We start from the raw sequence: 22,217 nt of genomic DNA, 5'->3' as shown, positions 1-22,217 counted from the left end.
AGCTGTTCAGTCAAAAATATGGGCAAGCAAGCTGAGAGGCTGTGCAAAATTCTGTATGTTGTCACTATTCCATAAAAGTGGGGTGTTTTTGGAACCCAGAAATAAATGTAGATAGAAGTTAATCAAAAGCCGAAAAAAACAAGCTGATTTGTTAAAGTCGTCAAACATCACTTTGGAGATTTAGAGCAGAATTGGTATGAACACCAGCAATAACAGTTCTCCCCCAGGCAAAGGGTTGAGAACCACTGTATCTCACAAACCAGAGATGTCCGCATCTTCACATTTGACACATATGGCCCGGAAATCTATGAAGTCAAACAGCCCTAGTACTGTGTACTTTGTTTTTTAAAGCTTTAGCATTTCCAGATGTTACACAGATTAATTTCTTGAACCAAAAAAATATTTTTAGAAAACTGAAAATATTTATTTCCTAAATGTCATTAGATAGACAGATATAATACACTTTACCATACAATTAATATGTCATATCTGTTTTAACTAATAAAATCTTATTATGAAATCATCAGCACTTTAATATGGAAAATGAACAAACATGAACAAAGCATAACTTTACATTTACATTTGAATTTTTTCTTTTAATGAGGAAATTATATCATTGCTTTACTAAAGTGTCAAAAACATGTTTTAAAGCACAAAATATCAAAGTAACCAACTTGATGAAACATACTGTATCCTCAAGCATTTCTAAGGTTCAGATTTAAGGTATGCTGCTGTTGGTAATCCTGAGAAAATAAACACTTTGGAGTAAACTGATCTCTTTATTTTCTGAATCCTCTAGCAAAAATACTCCGGTATATAATGCCTTTCATTCCATTCAATAAGTGTTAAGGCAATTTTGATTTAATTAATGATCATGGCAGAAAGTTTACCTTCAAACATGCATGCACAGATGTAATCTCTCTATATTTATTTAACCAATGATTTCATAAAACTGATGTCAAATGACTGAATCCTTGTTTCCACCAGTTTCAACTAGGAGACAGTAAAAAGCTTATAACACAATAAAATAAAAACTGGTTTAAACACAAATAAGTAAACATAAAAATGTTTTCCCTCATACAGTAATTGCATTTTTTCACTTTTTTAACAATTTCTAGCACTTTCACTCATCGTGATATGAGCGAATAGATGATTCCACATGGATATGAAAAAGCTCAATAGTGACATCCTGCTTTAGGAATGGCAACAGAGATTCCACGTGCTGTTATTCGTGTTCATTTTATTTCTGTTTGTTGCCACATACTAAATGAGGCATTTTAAGGGCAATTTAGAGTAATATAAAATACAAATTCAGTTGTGATCTTCTTATGGAAAGTGGTATTCAGTTTTTAAGGTTTCATAAAACACAAACCTCATCCATCTGCTTTCATAATGGACAATACATTTGTCCTATTATGTACTTTCTGGTAAAATACTAGGACACAGAAAAGGAAACTTTCCTAGTATAGATAAAGAAATCAGTACCAGGATAGCAGAGTTTCTTTCAGTATACTGTAGATAAAGGGGACTTAATTCTCTAACATAGAAATGGGTTTTTGGGATTATCAAGGTGAAATATGCCACCTTTTCGTTCAAAGGGTGTAATAAACAATGTCTTGTTTCTCCTTTGCTTTCTGTGAGGGAGAAAGGTACAATATATAGATATGTTTGAGCACAGACAAATGATATACTGGATTATCCGCATAAAATGTATGTTTTCAGCAAAGCATTTACAATTTTAAAACACTATTAATACTATTTTTGGTATGATACTCCTGATTTGCCTCCAGAAAATGCTTTCATTCACATGCAAGATACGTGAGTTATTAGCCACCAAACACTCTTTTCAGTCATTAAAGAATGTATGTATCCAGGAACATCTGATACAAGTGTAGATTTATAGTGATTTTCCCTTGCAAAAGAAATGACTTGGTTTTCAGAAATCAGCTGTGATGCACCTCAGCTAGGTGATCAGTCCATTGCTCCTTTTCCTCCATTATGGCATTCTGCCATCCATTTTGTGGGGTGAAGGAATGTAACATCCCATGATTGATATGAACGACCCAGATACACCTCAGCTACAGTACTCAACCGAGTAAGACAGCTGTAAGATGTGTCTGACTTTGTTTTTCTGAATTGACAAACAGTGTTACAGGCTTTCAGTTTTGTTTTAACCCCATATTGAAAATATATTTGTTTGTATTACTTCATATATTAAAGTGTACATTACAATCCACAGCTGCTCCTTGTTCTCCAAACAGCTGTAGCCTTGTAACAAATTGACCTGCAAATGATGTCAGATCCTGAAATTGCTGGATTTATTAGGTGCCACAATAACAGAGTCAATGTGTCCTTTGTTGTGTGGCTTCTTTTGCTTTCATTAAAAGCTGAGTGCATTTAAGCTGCCCAAGGAAGAAACTTCCATCCTCTCTCCAAGCACAGTTGCCGGCCATGCTGGTACTCTGTGCTGAAGAGTGTGCTCCAGACAGATCCATTCAATTATCGCTGTCCTTGCGCAAGCTGCGATCAGGGTTGTGGTTGTTCGGCTCCTGGTTTTTGTACTGTATGCTTGTCCCATTCAAAGGCACCATACTGCTTATCAGATTCCCCGAATAGCGCCAGCAACAGAGACAGGACTGCAAGATAAAAGGATGAATCAAATATACACTTAAGAAACATAATTAAGCAATCGGTGAAGAGCTGAGAGCTACATTTTTGTGTGAGTTTAATTTACACTAGTTGGGTATACAGCATCAAGGGACTCACATGTGTAGTTGGTGTCAGGTTTGTTCAAAGCAAATCTTAGCTCAGTGAGAAAATGCTTTGCTGTCCATTGTGATTTCCATGTTTTCAGGCCTTACAAGGCATGTGCTTACAAATTCAATTATTTATTAATGGGCATATCAGCGGAAAATAGATCCAATGTATCGGACTGCTGGTACTGCATTAAATAACTATAGTGTCAACAGTGGAATGTGTCTTAGAGAGTTACCACCTAGTGCATGATGTTTCAATAGGGAGGTGGGTTATAGGGCTCTATTTATAGTGAAGATGTCAGTAAGGTTTATTTTCAGTCTGATCAGTTTCTAATCATGTAGTCAACTTAAAGCTCAATATTATCTTTGGAGAGGTCACTCCCCTGCAGCCCTGTTATCCTTCCACAGCTGTGCACTGTGAGATCTCATTGAACTTAAATTCAAAGCTCTGCAATCCAACAGTGTGATGTTATGAAAAATAAACTTGTGTAATGGCTTCCAGTATTTATTCAGAAACAGAGGCATTAATACAGAAGCATTATGAAAATGTCTATTGATTCATAATGGCTGTTTTAAAAATAAATATTATTTAACATCAGTACGTGTGAAATAGTGTTTACTTTGAAGCGTAAACACAATGATATGTTCATTTGCCCAACTTGATTATAATGTTCATAAATGTTTTTTCTGAAGTACTGGTCTATACACACTGGTTTCAAGGTACAGTAATATTCACTTTTTATGCAAAAGATTAGTGGGATGATCTTCTAGAGAGGACTTTTCTCTCTAGAATAAAGAAAAGTCTAGAGAAACTTGAATAAAATTGCATTTTGTACAGTGTTTGTTGTTATAAAGAAAACAATTCCACAGAACAGGATTGATTTTGTTATAAAGCAGAGGTTTAAAGTCACAGTGAGCATAGTTCATTTACATATGACAAATGAGACAAACTGGGCCCAACCAGCAAATTTGGTAGTTAGTAGCTATTTGATCCGAAGGTCTCATTCTGCTATCCAAAAACATGGCTGGGCAGTTTCTTCCATTTTCACGCAATCCTATTCCAAACTCCATACTCCCATAACCCTCAAATTTGAGAACTACCATTATTTTGCTTTTGAATGGGACTGAAAAGTATTTCTTACCTGTTTTTGCTGTATAATGGGCATGTACAGTACTGTAGTCTATTACAAATTAATAACAAAGCTGCCCAGGAGTCCTGTTTTAATTGATCTAAGCTTATTGTTTAGCATGTCTCGAAATGGCATAAAAGGTGCTCTGAAGTTTTCTACCGCTGTAGTTTAAAAGGAATACACTTCTCCTGGGAAATGCTAATCTTTGAGCTTATAAAATGTGTTTTTTCTCGCCCACACGTCCACTGGTGGAATGTGTGGAGTTGGTGACCTCTTCTCAGATATGACATTATAAATCACTGAACAAGTTTACATTTTGTGAAAGGAATGTGTTAGTGTGGATATCATTTAAAATACAGTCACCCGTCAACAAGAAATCAATATTTATCTTCAGGAAAGGGTTGAACGAGCAGAGGAGAATGACCCACTGTATTTTAGAAAGAAACTACTTACTTTGAAACAATTTTTAAATTTCTTGCTCACCAAATACAGAATTATAGGGTTTATACAGGAGTTCACAGTTGCCAAATTAATACCAGCATAGTCGAGTATCAATAGAAAGCTGAAACACAGAAGAGAAAGTACTATTAATGACAAAAAAATCCAAAATAGAAATATGAAGGGAATTATTTTCAAATACTGTATATTTAGTAGCATCAATCTTTTCTATTAGGTATATACTGTGTATATGTTTTGGGAGACACTATATAAGTACAAAAGTAAAAAAAACATTAAATATTAGTTCAGGTGGGTAGCTGCGTCAGCATGTGTAGGCTGCAAAGGAACAAGTAATACTGTAGGTTTATTCCATGCTGAAAATACAATGTTTCGGCTGTGGAGCCTTTTTCGGGTGTCAAAATTACATTAATTACATGAAATTACATATTAAAAATTACATGATTTTAATGTATACTGTACTGAGTTGCAAATTGGGTTTTTTTTTCCAGAAGGAACTTTTTATGTATACTGTAGGAAGCAATGTCCTTTGTGAATGAATTTCACAAACATAACATTTGATAAAATAATAATTCAAACATAGGTCTACTAAGATAATTACAAACAGGATGAGGCCATTCAGCTCATTTAGCACATTTGGATAACAGGATGGCTAGGTATCTACTGTATACTCCCAAAGGTAGTTCTATACTCCCAAAACCCAAATCAAATACATTATGAAGTAAATCTACAGTGACAAAACTTACAGTATATATAACTCCTAGGGTATCTAAAAGTAACAAAACATAAAATTAATTAAATGATCTTTATTAAAAATCAATGAAAAAAATTAAATGAATTCAAAAGTTTAATAAAACACAATTCAATCATCTATTTCTAATCTTACATCATTTGGGGGATTGATTATTCTTTTGTAGGTGTACAACATAGTCAGAAAGTAAAAACCCTATATGAGTATTCTGATTCCATTAAGACTGCTTACTATGTCTCAGAACAACTATTTTAAAAATTGTCATAATAGAAGCAGCACTTACTTCAGAAGGTCACATCGTCCTTTGTCAGTGTCAATGTACACTGTTTTTTTTAATATCCTGCTTATGTGCAGTGGGAGCCAGCAAAGTGCAAAAATAAGAACTAGGCAAAATACGGCTTTGGCCACTTCACGCCTCTGCAGCCCATGGAAAACGAAAACATAGACAATTCAGTGAGAACACTTTTTGTAGACATTAAAATATATAAAGTCAATACTGATATTACATATGGATTGGAAACATTTCATATTGTTTTCTTCTTCATTATTATTACTATGAAGTGTACACAATGTTGTAGTTTATACAATGTATGATTGTCCAATGGTGGGATGTCCGAACAGCAAAATGGCAAATGCGAAGGATTCTTCTTATGGATGGAAAGCAAGAAAGGAAGCAATAAAACAACAGCTACAAAGGTGGCCTGTATGTCTGTTCTGTTAGAGGAAACCTTTCGGATACTGTTTGTCCTTCCACGTCCATTGTCATTTCAGTTCAACATGCATTGTAATGAGCAGTGGTAACTGCTGGAGGACGTACCTGTTTGAGATGTTCGCTCAGGACGATTCTCAGACTCCCATTCCTGTGGTTCAGCATCTCACACGTCATGAGAGTGTAGAAAAAGGCTGTGCAGGCCAGAGGCACACAAAAGTAGAATCCAAAGAGCCACCAGTCCTTCACGTTCACATAGGTCTGCAGAAGCAAATTAAGACGTTGAGATCTGCAAGATCTTCTCTGAATACTGGAAACAGTTTATGTTTTTTAGTTTGAAAAGCAAAATGAAATCTAAACTGCTGCTTCTGGAGATGCAAATATGCTGTTGGAGACATTAAGTATGAGTACTCTGTATCCAAACAGAGCATTGGTGAACACTGAGTCTTCATGTGCAGAGCAATCAAATTCCATCCTTGGAGGAGCAGATGGATTTGGGGCATTTTTTGTTTGGCTCAAGCAAATAGAACACATGAAAATTCCACCACTGATTCTTTATCCATGTTTGTTTAACTAAATTAATCTCAAAGTTTTGGATGTGATGTTTCCTATCAAACTAATTAAATCAAGACTACAATACGCACAGGAGGCCTGTAAGTCCACAGAAAGGGAAAACAATTTGAATGAAAAGTGCATTCATTTAGCAGGTACAATAACATGTAGGCTATTAGATTTTAAATACATAACCTGCAACATTTTGTGTTTAGACTACAACATGGTACCCATCAATATTTCATCTACCGAGCTGGTATACTGTACAGTATATCAAATTCTAAGTACAGTATGTTTCCTTTGTATTTTAAATTGTTAAGGCAGTATTATTCATGATTTTTTAACAGATAGCAAATGGCGTGCTATCTCTGAACATATGGGTCTGCTTTGCAAATGTGTACATTAGTGAGTATAGTGACTGCAGTCTCTCAGTCTGTCTTCAATTACTGTATCTACCATGAGTTTGCCAGTAAAACAATGATTTTGTTTTTTTTAAAGAAACAACATTCATGTCTTTTCACATGTTATACAGGACCATTTTCATTGTGTTGACATTTTAAAATTAGCTGTGCTATGGGTGCTATTTATAAAAACAGGAGGTTACGTGGCACTTTCCAAAAGTGTAATTAATCCTCTAAATCCTGCTGAATTCTACTCTATCTTGTACAAGCTGGCCTTCCTAAAGTTCCTCCTTGTTTAAATTGGTAAACATGTTTCCGATATCTGTTGTGTAGTAGGGCTGCTGGCCCATAATATCTGCCAGAAGTCACCCAAGTGGGCACTTTACTTCAGGGTTGGATGATGTTGGTTCCTTCCTGTATATAAAGAACCCTAGGATGTGAAGCTATATTGTGATGAGTGGGATGTGCAACTAATTATTATTTTTTAATTATTAAATTCACTGAAATTAATATTAAGACTATACATCTGAAACTCAATTAAAACTAATTTAAATGATTCATTGCTGATAAAAACTCTTCTTTCAATATACCAATGACAACAGTAATATTAATATAATTAATACATGTTTTTTAGTATGTTTTCTGAGCACATATTTGTAGTTATAATCCTTATTTTTGTTTAGATTTACTTCAGACTTCAGTTTATAGTACTTCATAGTTTTACATTATAACTGTATAAAATCTAAATGGTCTCCTAATTATATTTTCATTGTTTCTGTCTTTTGAACAGCATCATTACAATTCTTCCCAATTTACTGGTGCTGCTGTTTTTCCGAGTGATCTTTTATTTACCATAAAAAGGCATAAAAGGCTTTAGAGATGCTGTTTAATGTGCATGGCTTTACATTAAGAGCCTATTGCTACTTCAAAACCAGAAAAAAAAGACTTTTTGTAAAAGAGGGCAATCAACAGTACAAAGGTACAAACCCTCAAGATGAATGTCAAGTTATAGTTTTTTAACAATGAGGTTTGACGTCTTTTTCCTTTTTCATATGCAATTTCTGTACTTGCGAGCGTGGGTACATTCCTGAATACTGCTGACAATTTCCTTATATTCGCTGAATGCTATTTCAGGAAGGTGAGAATTCATTTTTCATTTTAAATCCACGTGGGGATAGCTGTAAAGGATGTAGGGAGGGCATAAATTTAATTGAAACTGATCCTTCAAACTTAAAGCAAAGCTGTTGCTCAAATTTATTACAGTAGGTTAATGCTGCCAAAAAACAGATAAAACAAAGGCCTTAACTGAAATCATATACTGTATGAACTTGACACCAATTCAATTCTTCTTCAAATGTTTGTAGCACTTATAGACAGTATATTTATGAACACTTTTGATAATCTGTAGATTATTCTTAATACAGTAGCTCTTTCTGTATGAAATAATAGCCCTTCTGTGTATGTTCATTTTATAGTTTTTTTAAACATAAATATGATTAAGAAGTACACATTTCTGACACTACTCCAAAGCAAGTTTATTAACTAGCTAAACAAATAATGTAAATTCCCTTTTATTGTAACATTTTATGTGTTGAAAAATGTTCAGAACTCTATTTGAATAGTGTTGCCAAGTCTTAACTGAAAAATAAAAATTTAAGCTTATTAATTTTACAGCAGTTTCTTTAGGAGAGTGCCACATTATTTTATAGCATGTTGTGAATTTAAATCTGAACCAAACTTTATGACAGCTCAAACAATTCATGTGCCTTTTAATAATTGTAGATTAATGAATCTGTTTTACCATCATTAGAGTGGATTTTGGGCTCAGCATGCAAGTTGAGATTGACATGTTTTTGTATTCAAAGTGGACCATGTCAAAGACGATAGCCTCAGGCACAGCCAGGGTGATTGATATGACCCATATGGAGATGATTTCTATAGCTGTCCGCAGTGGAATCCCAGCTCCCTGGACTCGACTCCATGAGGCCACAGCCCTGTACCTGCAACACAGAATAGATCTCTCAAAAACAGCCTTGCAATGACCTGTGCACTCTTTCACTGACACAAGATCCTTTACTCTCAATGAGTTATTTCTTAAGTAAGTAGGAAGTAAAACAGCACAGAATGTGGTTAATAAATTCTTAGCTTCAAACAGAATCATTTCCCTGTCAATTCTATTATTACAAACTGCGGATCAACGTCCAGACAATATTTTTCTTAATCTTACTACAATTTATTTTTCTTTCAATGTGATGGTTGACCCCTTCATATACAGAACCCACTCAATTGTACTTAATAAAAACTTTGATCACTTTTATAAATAGATTTTACAATATTGATTTGTTTTTTGGTGACTTGTTCACAAGGTTTACAAAACAGCAGACCAGAAATTAATGTTCTTCCCTTTGATTCTCTTTAAGATCTGCTGAATGGCTTTACAGGCGGCAAAAGACACAGAGGAAAACTATCACAAGAAATGAAAAGATTTGCACTTTCTTTGAACCATTTGTATTTGCAGTGTATTTGTAATTCCCCACTGCAGTGAAAATGTCCTCTCAGAGTGATATTTTTTTGTTGAATTTGCTGATCAATAGCATTAGTCTCTTTCCTTTGTTTTATGAGATTATCACAACTAAAAGTGCTCTTTATAGAGATTATTCAGGCAGCAACTTTACTGCAGCTTGTTAAAGTTGACCCAGTGTTTTTGTTTTTTAATGAAAGGTCAGAGGAAGGGCACGTTTCCTTAGGTTTTGATGAACAACATATTTTTGAGGTAGACCTGAAAGGTTCTTTTGTGACTAAGAATATCCTTGAGGCACTACGCATTCACATGACCAGATAAACAGCTCATCTTGGTGCAGAGCACAACAAAGCTAAATAATATTAAAATAATTAAAATCTCCCTCCTGGATCTCTTTACAGAAACTCCCAATGTATTGTTTTTGCCAAGATTGGTCTTTCAACTTCACTTTCTTGTTACATCTATGGAACTTGTTAGTTTAACCTAATGATACTTCATTAGAAATGTCCAGGTAACAATTTATAATGTGATGGTTAAAAGGGTAAAGAAAGAGTTTTGAGACCACTTTTTAAGGTACATTACAGACATTACAGCAGTGAACACTAGAAAACAGTAAGACGCTAAGATTGCATATCTAACCTTTTTTATAGTGCTTGGAATGAAGCTCACCACAATAATACTACAATAGAAAAAATATTTTTTTTCTTGTTCTACAGCTTCCTACAGCTGTACAACATTCTTAATAAACTGAGGACACACTGGACTGTCTTCACACTTACACAGCTTCTTCCTTAACGCCTAGTATTTTATATTAAAAAGGAGACAGTTAATGTCAGCATTTCATAAAATATGAAAAAAGGAGACAGTAATCAGTTCAGGGCCGCAAAGACTTCAGTGGAAGTGAATGAATGACATTGTTCGAGGTCTAGCATCTCGGTACGATATACTTCACTTGGAGTCAGCCATTTCTCTTCACAGCTCTGCTCTGTCTCTTGTGCACATCAGATTAACATTTAACCACATGTCATAAACTGCATCACTGTTGTTTTCATTAACGTATTTTGCATAAATATTTAGTCCCTACATTAAACACTGCATGGTCTTTACTGTTTACATCCCTGTACACAAACTGCTTGTGTTTTTAATTACAAAACCAACAACAACAAAACTACAAGAATCAAGGAACTTAGAAGCAATGAAACATCACGTAATCAGTTTACTTCTGACTCCAATAATATGGAATGTTCTTCGCTCCAACTAAAATATCCAACTAGAAACTATATTACTTATCTTAAGGACAAAAGCCTTTAGCTTATTAGTTTATCTTTCAACCCAGAGGCAAACATTACCACATTAAGTCAAAAGTCTTTTATTTAATTTATTCTTATGTATCCCAAACTTTAAATATTTCTTATCAAAATTAGTTATGCAGTGTGCATATGGGAAGTCTTGGATTTTCCAGACAGTACCAATTCTGAGGTGATAGGGGGGCTCTGAATTAAAAAGTCAATGTGTAGAAAAGAATATACCTGTTTATGTAATCCTTCCTATATACTGTATAGTATTTTACTACTTTTAATTTTGTGTATAAGAATATTACACATAAAATATTCTTATATTTATATATATGGAAAGAGTTCTGTTCGTCAGTTACATCTACTACAGTTTGTTTACTAAGTAAAACTGCATTACTTAGGTACTGGGCGATTATTATATATAGCTATAATACTATAATACTTTCAAACACAGTTTTGTAATTCATTTTATATTTCTATGTCCTGTCTGAAAATAGGTGTTTGTTGTAGTTTATTGTGAAATACAGCTGTACATTTGCAAGTTTGGGCAGAGCTACTAAGTTGTGAATATGCTGTTGCTTTATTGTGAAGCATTTCTAGTAGTTTGGGAATCACAGATGGGTACAGTTAGAGTCTGACATTGATTTGACCACAAATACTTTTTATATTCTACCAGATGTGAAATATCCAGGGCATCTAAAAGCTCAAAGGGGAGTAAGGATGAATACCTGTCAACACTGAGGGCACATAGGTTTAAGCCAGTGATCCCCACTGAGGCCTTCTGGAGGAAGGGGAACAGTTTGCAGAGGAAAAGGCCCATTGGAGAGTCATCAAAAGGCCACCGGTGTGCCAAAATCTGAGGGTAGAACAGAGCAATATTACCATAAAAAAACAAAGGAAAGTTGAAAATGTCTGCACGTGCTTCTAAGATCTGGGTACAGGAAAAATGATTAAGTGAGGAAGAAAAAATAAAAAACAACAACATTGGTTTCATGGTCATCTTTGGGTTCAAAATACTGCATGTGTCTTGGGGAACAATCAACCACTCATCCTTGAAGATTTAGATCAGGGGTCCCCAGTCCCGATCCTGGAGGCCAGATGTGTCTGCCGTTTTGATTAAAGCACTTCCTTCTGAAGAGATCCAATGAAGCCAGCAATGAGCTGAAACTCAAAGACACCCTGAAAACCTATTTACACACATGGCCTCCAGGACCAGATCAGGGGATTCTGATTTAGCTCCTTCAGCTACAGAGAGTCCTATACTGGAGACTAAAGGTTTGAGAATGGCTGAAATTGAGAAAAAAATGTTGTCATTAGCAAAGAGAAACTGTATCTCATTTCCAGTAAGGAGTCACGTATCAGTACAAGCATGCTTACAGCTGTTGCATCATACAAGTCAGAAGCCACCTTCAGCTGATTAAAAGAAAGTTATTTTCAGTTCTGTCTGAAGCACTCAATTGTGGGTGACCCTTTCTGTTTGATAACATGGATGATAACCTTCTAACAAATTCCCCAGTTCCCCAAAGGAAATTTTGCTCTTTTCAGTTTCTAGGTTTGGTAGGTAATTAAAAAAAGTGTTTTACTTTTTTAAGTGCAACCATTCAAGGGTAAGAAGACTGCAAAGTAATAAAATGCTATTACTGCTTATGGTAATAATGGAGAAAGAATCTGTTACTGCTTTCACATTCTCAATAAATTGCTGGTGTTATTCTTCTTGGAAACGATTACACAGCTATTAAATGCGTGCAAGAATTGATGCTGTGAGTTTGTAGACATTGAAGAATTGTTTCCGCAGAACCATCCATGACTAATTACAATTATTCTCCTCCTCCTGAAGGCACTAACGTCTGTCCTGAGGGGAAAACATGTTCCTTTTCCTCTTGGACTCTTTTTCATCAGTCCTAGTCTGGCAGTGTTCCTTTCTCCGGGATTGCCTTTGGCCATCACATTCTGGGGTGATATCTGGCAACTCACTGTGGCCTGTCAAGGAAATGTTTCAGTGGTGCATCCTGTGTTTATGTTTCCACAAAGCATGTGGTTTAATTAGAAGTGTGTAGGACAATGGAAGAGGGGAAAAGTAGTGGCATCAATTGTATTGCTACATTCTTTACAAAGTGATCCACTTTCAGTAACATCAAATGCTTGTGATGCATGTACTGTAGCAGTAAAATGACTTTATTTTCTAATCTCAGAAAAGTTTATTTTAAAATCCCTTCAGAAAAACGCTGTTCAAAAGTACGGTTTTCAACTGCTATGTTTAATAACAGTAAACCATCAAAAAAACATTAAAATGGAAAGTGTGGCAAGTTCTTTTGATATATTCTGCAAAAAATAAATGTGTTCTCTTATCTTGAAGTAAATTCACTTTACTGATTTCATTTTTAATTCCTTTTAAAATACTGAATGCCCTGTCAAAACAGAATGCTTAATATATACTGAATAAAGTAAAACAACAACTGTAAGACTTATCAGTACGCTTAGAAATACTCTTGCTAAAATAAGAATTGTAGAAGACATGGCACCTTCCATGCCATGATTTATGCATGCATTCAATGAGCTGAATAATTTTGTAAAGTTTGTGGAAAATTCATTTTAAATGGCTAACCTCTCTCTTGAAAGATTATTCAATCGTTCTTGTCAGACTCAAGTGGTAGAATGAATCTTTTGTTTCATGCTTTTTGTTTCTAGTAGAGTAGGGCTCTTTAATTGCCTTTGGCCAGATTCCTCCATAGCCCAATGTTCTGAACAAACTGCTATTAAAGCAGGGTTTCCCCAACATAAACCTCAGATGTGAATTGCATTCTGTCAGAAAATCACTGTTACTACTCATGGAGTTGTACAGTATGTTCTTTAGATTTCTGATAGTAGTTTTAAAAGTGTACAGGCAAAATTCATTTTGAATTACAACTTAATACAAGCACTACGTAAATCTCTAACAGGACGTGTTATAATTTGTTCAGGTTCACATGTTGGATGAAAATATTTTTACATGACTTTTGTTAACAGGATAAAAAAAGATTTGAAATTAACAAAGACCACTCAAATTGTTATTTGTAAGGTAAGATAAAAAAGATAAAAGAAAAAAAGAAAATGTACTGTACAAAGACCTCTGGTTATTAAACAAAAACAAAATAGAACACAGCAAATGTGTGCTATTGTATAAACAGCATTATCTATGTAGTAAGAAAACCCATTGCAATGGTATATTTTGTTGTAGATAAATTGCATCCTGATTTTTTGTTTTATGGTTTAAGAAAGAAATTGTTATGAAACATCCATCTTTAAATGGCTGATTTGAAGAGTTGAAGACCTGTGTTTTAGGTGGAATTAAACTGATTTGTTTTATTCATTTTTTGGTCACTAAAAAATAAAACCTTGAGTCAAACCAATAATTATTATAATTTATATAAAAATAATATGCTATGTATAATTATAATTACAATTATATTCAAAAGATATTCTAAATAACACAAAATACAGTAATATCTGACATAAATTATTTACTAGATTCCATATTAAACAAAAGGACAAAAAAACTTTGTAAACACTTTTTTTTCAATGTCTATGTGTAAATAAAATAGAAAAAAGGAACATAACTCAGTAGGTAACATTTGCTTCCCAATTCAAATGTTTGTCTGTCTTTCCCCCTAATAATTTTAAAATTGATTCACAATAAAAGTTTTATACATTTTATTCTCTTGATTGAAAGTTAGACTATAAACTGTACAATGGGCTTCAAACTGGTATCTCATATCACTAATAAATTAAATAAATGAACAACAGTTGTATACTGTATGTGTCATCAGAGTGGATGTATCAAGACACTTAGGAGTACATTACGTATTGTATACAGTATAAAGGCTGTCTATCTATGTGCAAAAAATTGACTTACTGTACTGTACAATATATTAATAAAATTCCATCATAGCTAGATGAAAGTACTGGCCTGTTTTGAGGCTGGTATAATGATATGCTCTGGAGACATTTTTATGAGGAGCAACAGACAGTGAGCTAATTACATAAGAGCACACTGGGGACCTTTTACGTTTCAAAATTAATTTTCTGTTTATTTCAGGTCTCAGGTATGGGACAGAGAAAGCAAAACAAGAGAAAAACAATAACTTAAACAGGGTGGATGTATTAAATGTTTAAAGATCTTTTTACACATTTTTTAAATGGGTATTTCAAGGACATGCTGTCAACATTTTACGGATGTGTAAATTGTCACTGTTCTTGTGCATTGTACATAGCTGGTTTCCAGACTGTGCTAACTATAGGGCAGCAAGAGGACCTTAAAAAAAAGAGAGGAGTACCTTTCATAATGTGTAATTATTTATGTAGATGAAGCCGACACCATAAAAACAGTCAATACCCACAGTAACTGTCCTATTGCCCTACCTCCAATCTTTAACCCAACTATTCCATTTTTTTAAATGTATATTTTCTCTTGTCTCTCATATCTGAAGAAGTATTAGCTCGTCTTATCACAACACATTGGGGGTACTGTCACGGATGTTGGAAGGGACGAACCGTGGAATGACAGGAGAGTGAAAAAAGATCCTGTGTAGCGGTGGAATGGGGGGTTAGCCTGGGCTCAGCTGTTCAGGAAATGCCATATAGAAACCTATGCCCTCAGGCACACAGCATTATTCCAATTCAACCCTCAACTTTTGACTGGTCCCTACCTTCTTCTCACTGCAAGACTTAGTGAGAGTAGCACTACAATTTGTCTCATCAGCTGATTTATTTTGACATTTCTTTCAATGTTACTGAACAGGCTTAGTGACTGTGGTCTTAAAACAGAGAGAAAATCTGAAATGTTTTCACAATTATCTCCAATTATCTAATCAAATTCAAGATCAAGTGCAGTATGTGCTAGTTTAACTTACTGCTACCCATCCATGACAAAAGGAATTCTGCAAAGTTCTATATTGCGGTCACAATTCTCACTCTCATCTCCATCCACAGTAACAGCTTCAGTCCAGGAGCATACATTTCTTTAATTAATGTTTAAGAGATAACTTGATCGTATGCTCTGTAGGATCTTGTAGGGCTTTTGTAATACATAACCTGCAGTTACATCTTGACTTAGAAACTATTGTCTTCGAGTGAAACAAAATAACTGTTTGGAAATATTTAGATATCTGTCTGTGATGCACAATGCACTGGTTTTTTCCCACACTCCAAAAATATACTGATAGGTTAACTGGTGTCTGGGACAATGGCTCTTGGTGTGAGTGTGTGTGTCTGCGTTTGCCTTTCTCCCTCACGATGGGCTAGCTTCCTGTCCAGGGTGTATTCTGTCTTGCACTCTTTGCTTGCTGGGATAGGCTTTGGCTCCCCCACAACCTTGAGTTGAAAGAAGGGGTTACAAAATGGATGGATAGAGATGTTAATTATAACATTGTAGCTAAAATCATACTAAGGAAGCACAATGGTCTACACCACTCTGCTGCAAGATTTGTAACTAGACCTTAGTACAGTAATCTGGTTAATAAGCATCTGGCTGATGCTTCTATCCATTTTTACATCTATTTCTAGGTGGATATTTAAATAGAACAATCTTAGTACCTTGCTCAAGGATTCAATAGTATTCATATGCCTGAGATTTGAACCCAAAACTTTCCACTTACAAGTCCAGAAGCCTGAACACTACTGTTTTATGTTAGATGTCCTTACTGTTCATCTTCGTTAAGTGGCCTCCTCTTCATACAAGGAGACTGAAAAACTGATTTATTATCTGTGACATACTAATTAGGAAAACCCTTCTTTACTTGCACAACTTATTTCTCTCATAAAGTTTGACAGAAACTGAGCTAATTAAATTAGTTTTTGGCTTTTGGTCGTCGTTCTTTTCAGTTTCCAGCAGACTGGAATTCGTTATAGAAAAAAACATGAAACTAGACCAATTTCCCTTTGCAGATGCTTTTAGCCATTAGCTTGCCACAGTGCTGGTTGATATCTGTAACTGCAATACTTGTTTCATAGATGTTTTATTTATTTATACTCATTTTATTTATTTATTTTTCTTTGGACTTTTATTGTGTTGAGGTTTTGTTAATAGCCTTTTTTAATGTAGTGGGACTCCCATGTATTTTCTTCACTAATGTTTAGTGGTAAAATTCTGATTTATCTGTCTAATTCTGATATGAAAATAGGCTGTTCTATTCACATGTACTTTTTACACTCCTTGCTACTGTATGTCTTGAGAATAAAATTATATAAAGCTGACAACATATGCAAGTATAATCAGATATGTGCACTTGGGAGTCTTCATGTGGAAAAGTGTTACAGTATGTGCACTCATAAGGGCACAGAGGTTAGCTGGCTCAATGAAAGAAAGAAGGAATGAATGCTGGGAATAGAGCTATCAAAAACACTGCAGCATGAAGTCACTAAGGGCAGGAATTCCCAGTCCATGTCCTGGATGACCTGTGTGTCTACAGATTTTCAGTACAGCTGGACTTCTTATGGCCTTATGCAGGTCATTATTGGCTCAATTGCACCGGTTAAACAGCTTCTCCCAGCTCTTTAGGTGGTAATGCTTTAAGGAGACCTGCAGAAACATCTGGCCTCCAGGACCAAGACTGGGAATCACTGCACTAGTGGTGGTACCACCAACTGACAGGAAACACTTGCCATTTGCCCAGATACGTTGTGTAAGTGTTTAACCAATTGCTTCCGTGCAGCAACAATCACAGCATCCATACTGAACATTACTGGGCTATAGTACTGAAGATATCAGCAAAGAAAGACATTTTGCATGTGTCAGAAATCTATCTGCCATTTGGCGAGGGCAGAGGCTGTGAATACAAGAAAAAAACATAATGTTTGCAAAGGTCTGTTAAGGGAAAAATTTTGTTCACAAAGTGGTAGGGGACCAATAATGCCAGCTTTTGGATTCATCTTGCTTTTTATTTTGTCACACACTGCACAAATCTGAAACATATGTCAGGGTAACTTAATCAAGCAATTCCTAACAAACAACAGCTTTTGGTCTTCTGACATTGTTTGTATTGTTGATGCTATATGCCGTCTAGTGAAACTGCTATAAATTGACATCAGAATGAGAAAATCGCATTTAGTTACATATGATTCAAAGCTAAACCCTGAAACAAAACCAAAGGGGATATCACATTTCAGTTCTTTTTTTCATACATCAATCCCCTTTATATAATTTTGGAGCACTGTTCATTTAAGTGCACTTTGGTCAACCCATTGGTAAATCTACACCATTCCAATGTAGTTTTTTAATATTTCAGCAGTATTTCATGCCAACATGTCCTGCACTGGTCCACTATACCACCAGAGTTTGAATCAACTTAACAGCTGGATGGATGCATTCATCAATGCCATCTACAACCATCTAGTGCCACTGACGTCAGTTGGATTACAGATAGAAGGCAGAACTTCTCAGTTGTCTGTTATCAGTGTTTCTACCAGTCCTCTCCATGCCCTTTGCCTGTTTGTTTCTGGTTGTATGGTGGACATTCCCAGTACTAAACACTTACCTAGTGGTTCCTTGACTTGAGTGGGTAATTTGGCCCAAACCACACATATATTTTATGATGCTCTTGCCAGAAAAGTTTTTACTAGCAATCAAATTATGTCATAGCCAAAACATACAGAATAAACCCAACATTATCCGTCTGATATTTAATTTGACTCTGGAGTTGTTTCAGTATGGATACTGAGCCATTCTGAGCCATCAGGACCCATTTAAAAATCCAATTGGTGTATTAGAAACGTAGTTAATGGCCAAACTGCCTATTAAAAATGAGGAGAGGATGCGGGAATTACTATCCCAAATAAGCTGGGATAACATTATGGAAGAATGTAATGAATTCCTACCTTATAGACATGGATGGGGATGTCAATGGCAATGTAGATAAGATCCCCTAGTGCCAGGCTGGCAATCAGTGCATTGGGCCCATTCCTCATGCATTTGTTCTGGTAGATAATCCTTAGAAGGGTGGCATTCCCAACCATGCCAATGACAAAAATGCAGCAAGATATCACCGTGGTGATGTACTGGAAATAACCTTGGATTTTGGTTTGTGAACTGCACATGGGCGGTCTTCTGGGAACACTGTCATTCCACTTTTGTAATATTGTAGAACGGTTACTGAAAGGGGCTGCGTTGGGGCTCTGGGAGCTCGGCGGTAGAGCGGTCAACAGAAAGTTCTCCACCTTGGCGGCTCCTGAAGACACATTGGCAACATCTGCCTGACATGTTCCAAAACTCACAGCACAGATAGCCACAAACAACATGCTGAACTTAGATTCCATCCTTGTTAATGAAGAATGACCCAATGGAAATTCAAAGTCCTCTGGTAAAATGACCTGAATGAAATTAGAAAAACAACATATAAATGACACAGTTTTCTAAACTGAATAGAATTATACTTAATGCAAACATATTAAACACTCAGTTTCTTAGTAAGCAAATAGCACAAACCACCAGTATTTATAAACATTAGCTGAAATTTAAATAGATGTGTTTGCCAACATGTAGAAGAACCTAGTTAAAATAAATATTTGAGGGAGGAGCTGCAAAGGAACTTGCCTTCTTAAAGCAAGAAGTATCTTCTGTTCTAATTTTCAGATTATTCCTTTAAATAATTTTTAACTTTTTAACTTTTAAACTTTTTAAACTATAACGTTTAAACTATAAAACTGATATTTGTGTGCTACAGATCTTTACTGTAAATATACTGTACTGTACAACTCATTGAAAAACTTTAAAATTGTTGCTTGTAGAAGTGATCTGTCGTATATTCACTAATAATGTGATCTTGTATCCTTAAATGCAATGTATGATTAACAAAATAGTTATGATAGGACTGTCATGTTCAATATTACAGTTCTAAAAATGCTGTAGACCTCCTGTATATCTATCCTGTCTTATTTGTCAGATAATGGAGAGTGTTTTTTTAGAAACTGTCAGGCAGCTTGTAGCACATGTTAAACTCTTCTTAATGCAGAAAAACTGTCATACTTCAGTGTTGTTTTATTTTGTTTTGAAAGGAGAGTTCTTAAAAAAATATTGATAAAATGGAATGCTAGCACATTACTTTATTTGAGACCAATTCCTAATTCAATATTTAATCATATCTACCATAATTAAGTAAAACTTTAAAATACTGTAATTTACTGTATTCTCTTTAATAAAAATGTCTCATTTTGAACTTTCCTTAATTTTGATCTTTCCTGACTTTTTTAGTCTGAGTGGTCCAGTTACTGCCTGTTTTGTGTTTGATTGTTTGGACAAAAGAAGGATACTTCTTCATTGTTGTTTTGAAAAACATCCCTCGCTCAGTTTTCATTAGTGTGGTTTTCCTTGATCTCCATTTCCTTTCTGTTTCTGATTTTAGAACAGCGACAGTAATTTCGCAATCCTGTGTTTTTGGATCTCTGAAAAATACCTTGTTTGGTTATGAGAAAAGGAGAAATGATATACTGTAAATATTGAACATCTTAAATATATTTTAAATATTTTCCTACAGTACATAGTGTTTCCCGTGGTTTTAGTTTAATATAGAGTAAGTGTTCTGTACTATGTTGACCCATAGGGTGTCATAATAAATACTTTTAAGGAATGTTATAGTGGTTTAATTATGTTCCAGTACAGAAAAGTGAAAAAAACACGGGGTGAAACTATAGAAAACTATAGTAACAGTGAGGTAAAACCAGATAACTAGGGCAAAAAATATTTTAAAGAGAATAGGAATGTATTTTTGTAAAACCACCTGAATATCATTTTATATAGAACCTCTCATTCTTCTAAAAAATAGTGCCAATGAAACAGTACTGTAGGCCAAATAACTGACCTAGTGTTCTTCAAATAAAATAATTTCTCCTTCCTATTATATATTCTTATTTAACAATAAAGGAGGTCTTGCTTTCAATCGGTTATTACAAGGTTGAGGAAATGTACGTCAAATAAAGTATTCAGCTGTGCTAACTTTTCAAAAGTACAGAATGAATCACTTTATCAGAGTAAGGCTTGCTATTAACTTTCTTACAGAGACTTTAATCTTTAGCAGACCCTTATGCAATAGGTCAATAAATCCCAATAATGTCTTGAAAACCTTATCATGTCTCTGCCCTGATTTGAAATTAAAATTCTGCCTCCTGAACAAGGTCCCTGCTGCTGTCTAGTACACAAAGAACTATTTAGCTGACAGCCCTTCATCTAGCATCACAGTTTAGGATCACTGTAACGTAAATGGGCTCTGTGACAGAAATAAAACTGATATATTTATAAATAATAAATGCATTTGGTTTTCACCTACCGTTCGTAAAATGTTCTTTTCCCCTTGGAACCATCTAATGAAGTTTCACTTAGGCCCCCAGACATCTGTATCACATCACATGAGTAATTAACAGAGTATCAAAGTATAGAAGTATCCCACTTGGTTTGTATGTCTGCTGTGAGGTGCTGAATATTGTGTCTCAGGGTTTTCCTGTGGAGAGTTACTTTTTTTTTTCACCTCAGAGTCTGTCTGAAAGGCAGCAGAGCATTTTGACTGGGTGGGATTGAAAATCTCCACCTCCTTCAAGTAACAGCTTGGGCCCCCAAAGGAAACACCAGCTCCAACTGCACTGCCTGCTGACAGTCATCTCAAAGCACAGGCTCACAGGCATCTGGGAACACAGAGTTCCTAATCTGTTTCCCTCTCAAGATCGTGCCCCTGTGCAACAATTTCCTTTGCTAAAAGCTTCAAAGATAAAATCTAAAAATATAATAAAACAGAAACAGTTCCATGCCCACTTTTCCTTCCTTTGCCATACTGGTTGCAAAAAAAAGGAGTACCCATGGAAAATATAAAATAAATGATTGCTTGTTCAAATTCTGAAAAGCGCATTTTTTTATCTTGATGTTGCACTGCAATCAGACGTCAATTGGAATTAATAGGATATCAGCAAAGTTGTGAAACTGTTACAGCGAACCAATTGATATCAACATTCTTCCATTGCCTCTGGGAGACTTAATGTGAGATTAAAGTGAAATTGCTGCAAAGATGGTGTAGGAGGAACACTTAATGACCACTGTGCAAACCACACTGCTGCTTTCCCCAGAATGAATAAAGATAATGTCAGACTGTAGCTGTCCACCTCGCAGATACCATTCCTTTTCTGAAACAAAACCTTAAATACAAACTGTTTTCTGTACCATTCACATGAATAAGTAACATACTCTATAAACACAAGTTTGCTTCTTCTTAATAAAATAGAATTGTAACTGTTTTCTGTTAAAAAATGTTTTAAAATGTACACTATATTGTTAGAGTAGCCACTATAGATATGCTATAGAAGCATAAATGTTATGGAAGTACTAAGCGCTTTTTATACAGTATAGACACATACAGTTCATTTTCTCTATTTTTTCATAGATTATCAGAAATGATCTAGATGTACCAGTTAGGAGGGAAGTGTAGAAACATAGAATAATAAATCCATCCATCCATTTAATAACCACTTCCCAATCCAGGGTCGCAGTGTAGCTAGAACCTATCCGGGCATGCAATGGGTATAAGACATTGTACACCCTGGATGGGTCACCAGTCCATCTCAGACAGACACACACACACACTTACACCAGGGCTGGTTTTCCCAGAAGCCAGTTCACCTACCAGTATGTCT

The 22,217-nt window shown here is 35.1% G+C and overlaps 1 protein-coding gene across 1 annotated transcript; it reads right to left on the bottom strand.

The window, feature by feature from the left end:
* Window positions 1-400: 400 nt before the first annotated feature.
* On the bottom strand, window positions 401-21,225 carry ednraa (endothelin receptor type Aa). Its single transcript, XM_088633148.1, has 8 exons — window positions 20,867-21,225; window positions 18,423-18,914; window positions 11,300-11,427; window positions 8,557-8,755; window positions 5,911-6,063; window positions 5,377-5,510; window positions 4,340-4,448; window positions 401-2,636 (listed from the first exon to the last, which is right to left on the bottom strand). Exons 2-8 carry the CDS (start codon window positions 18,858-18,860, stop codon window positions 2,496-2,498), a joined length of 1,302 nt encoding a protein of 433 aa, XP_088489274.1. The 5' UTR covers window positions 18,861-18,914; window positions 20,867-21,225; the 3' UTR covers window positions 401-2,495.
* Between the last annotated feature and the right edge of the window lie 992 nt (window positions 21,226-22,217).

Source organism: Lepisosteus platostomus, chromosome 1, assembly GCF_059453375.1.
Source record: "Lepisosteus platostomus isolate fLepPlt1 chromosome 1, fLepPlt1.hap1, whole genome shotgun sequence".
In the NCBI taxonomy this organism is placed as follows: domain Eukaryota; kingdom Metazoa; phylum Chordata; class Actinopteri; order Semionotiformes; family Lepisosteidae; genus Lepisosteus; species Lepisosteus platostomus.
Note: the sequence above shows the minus strand (reverse complement) of the source record. Positions and strands in the feature narration are given on the sequence as shown.

Coding starts and splice junctions, on each gene's coding strand:
- ednraa (XM_088633148.1), bottom strand. CDS start 18,860: ATGGAATCTAAGTTCAGCATGTTGTTTGTGGCTATCTGTGCTGTGAGT. Junction 5,511..5,910: donor TGAGCGAACATCTCAAACAG/GTACGTCCTCCA, acceptor CATGGGCTGCAG/AGGCGTGAAGTGGCCAAAGC. Junction 4,449..5,376: donor GGACGATGTGACCTTCTGAA/GTAAGTGCTGCT, acceptor TCTGTGTTTCAG/CTTTCTATTGATACTCGACT.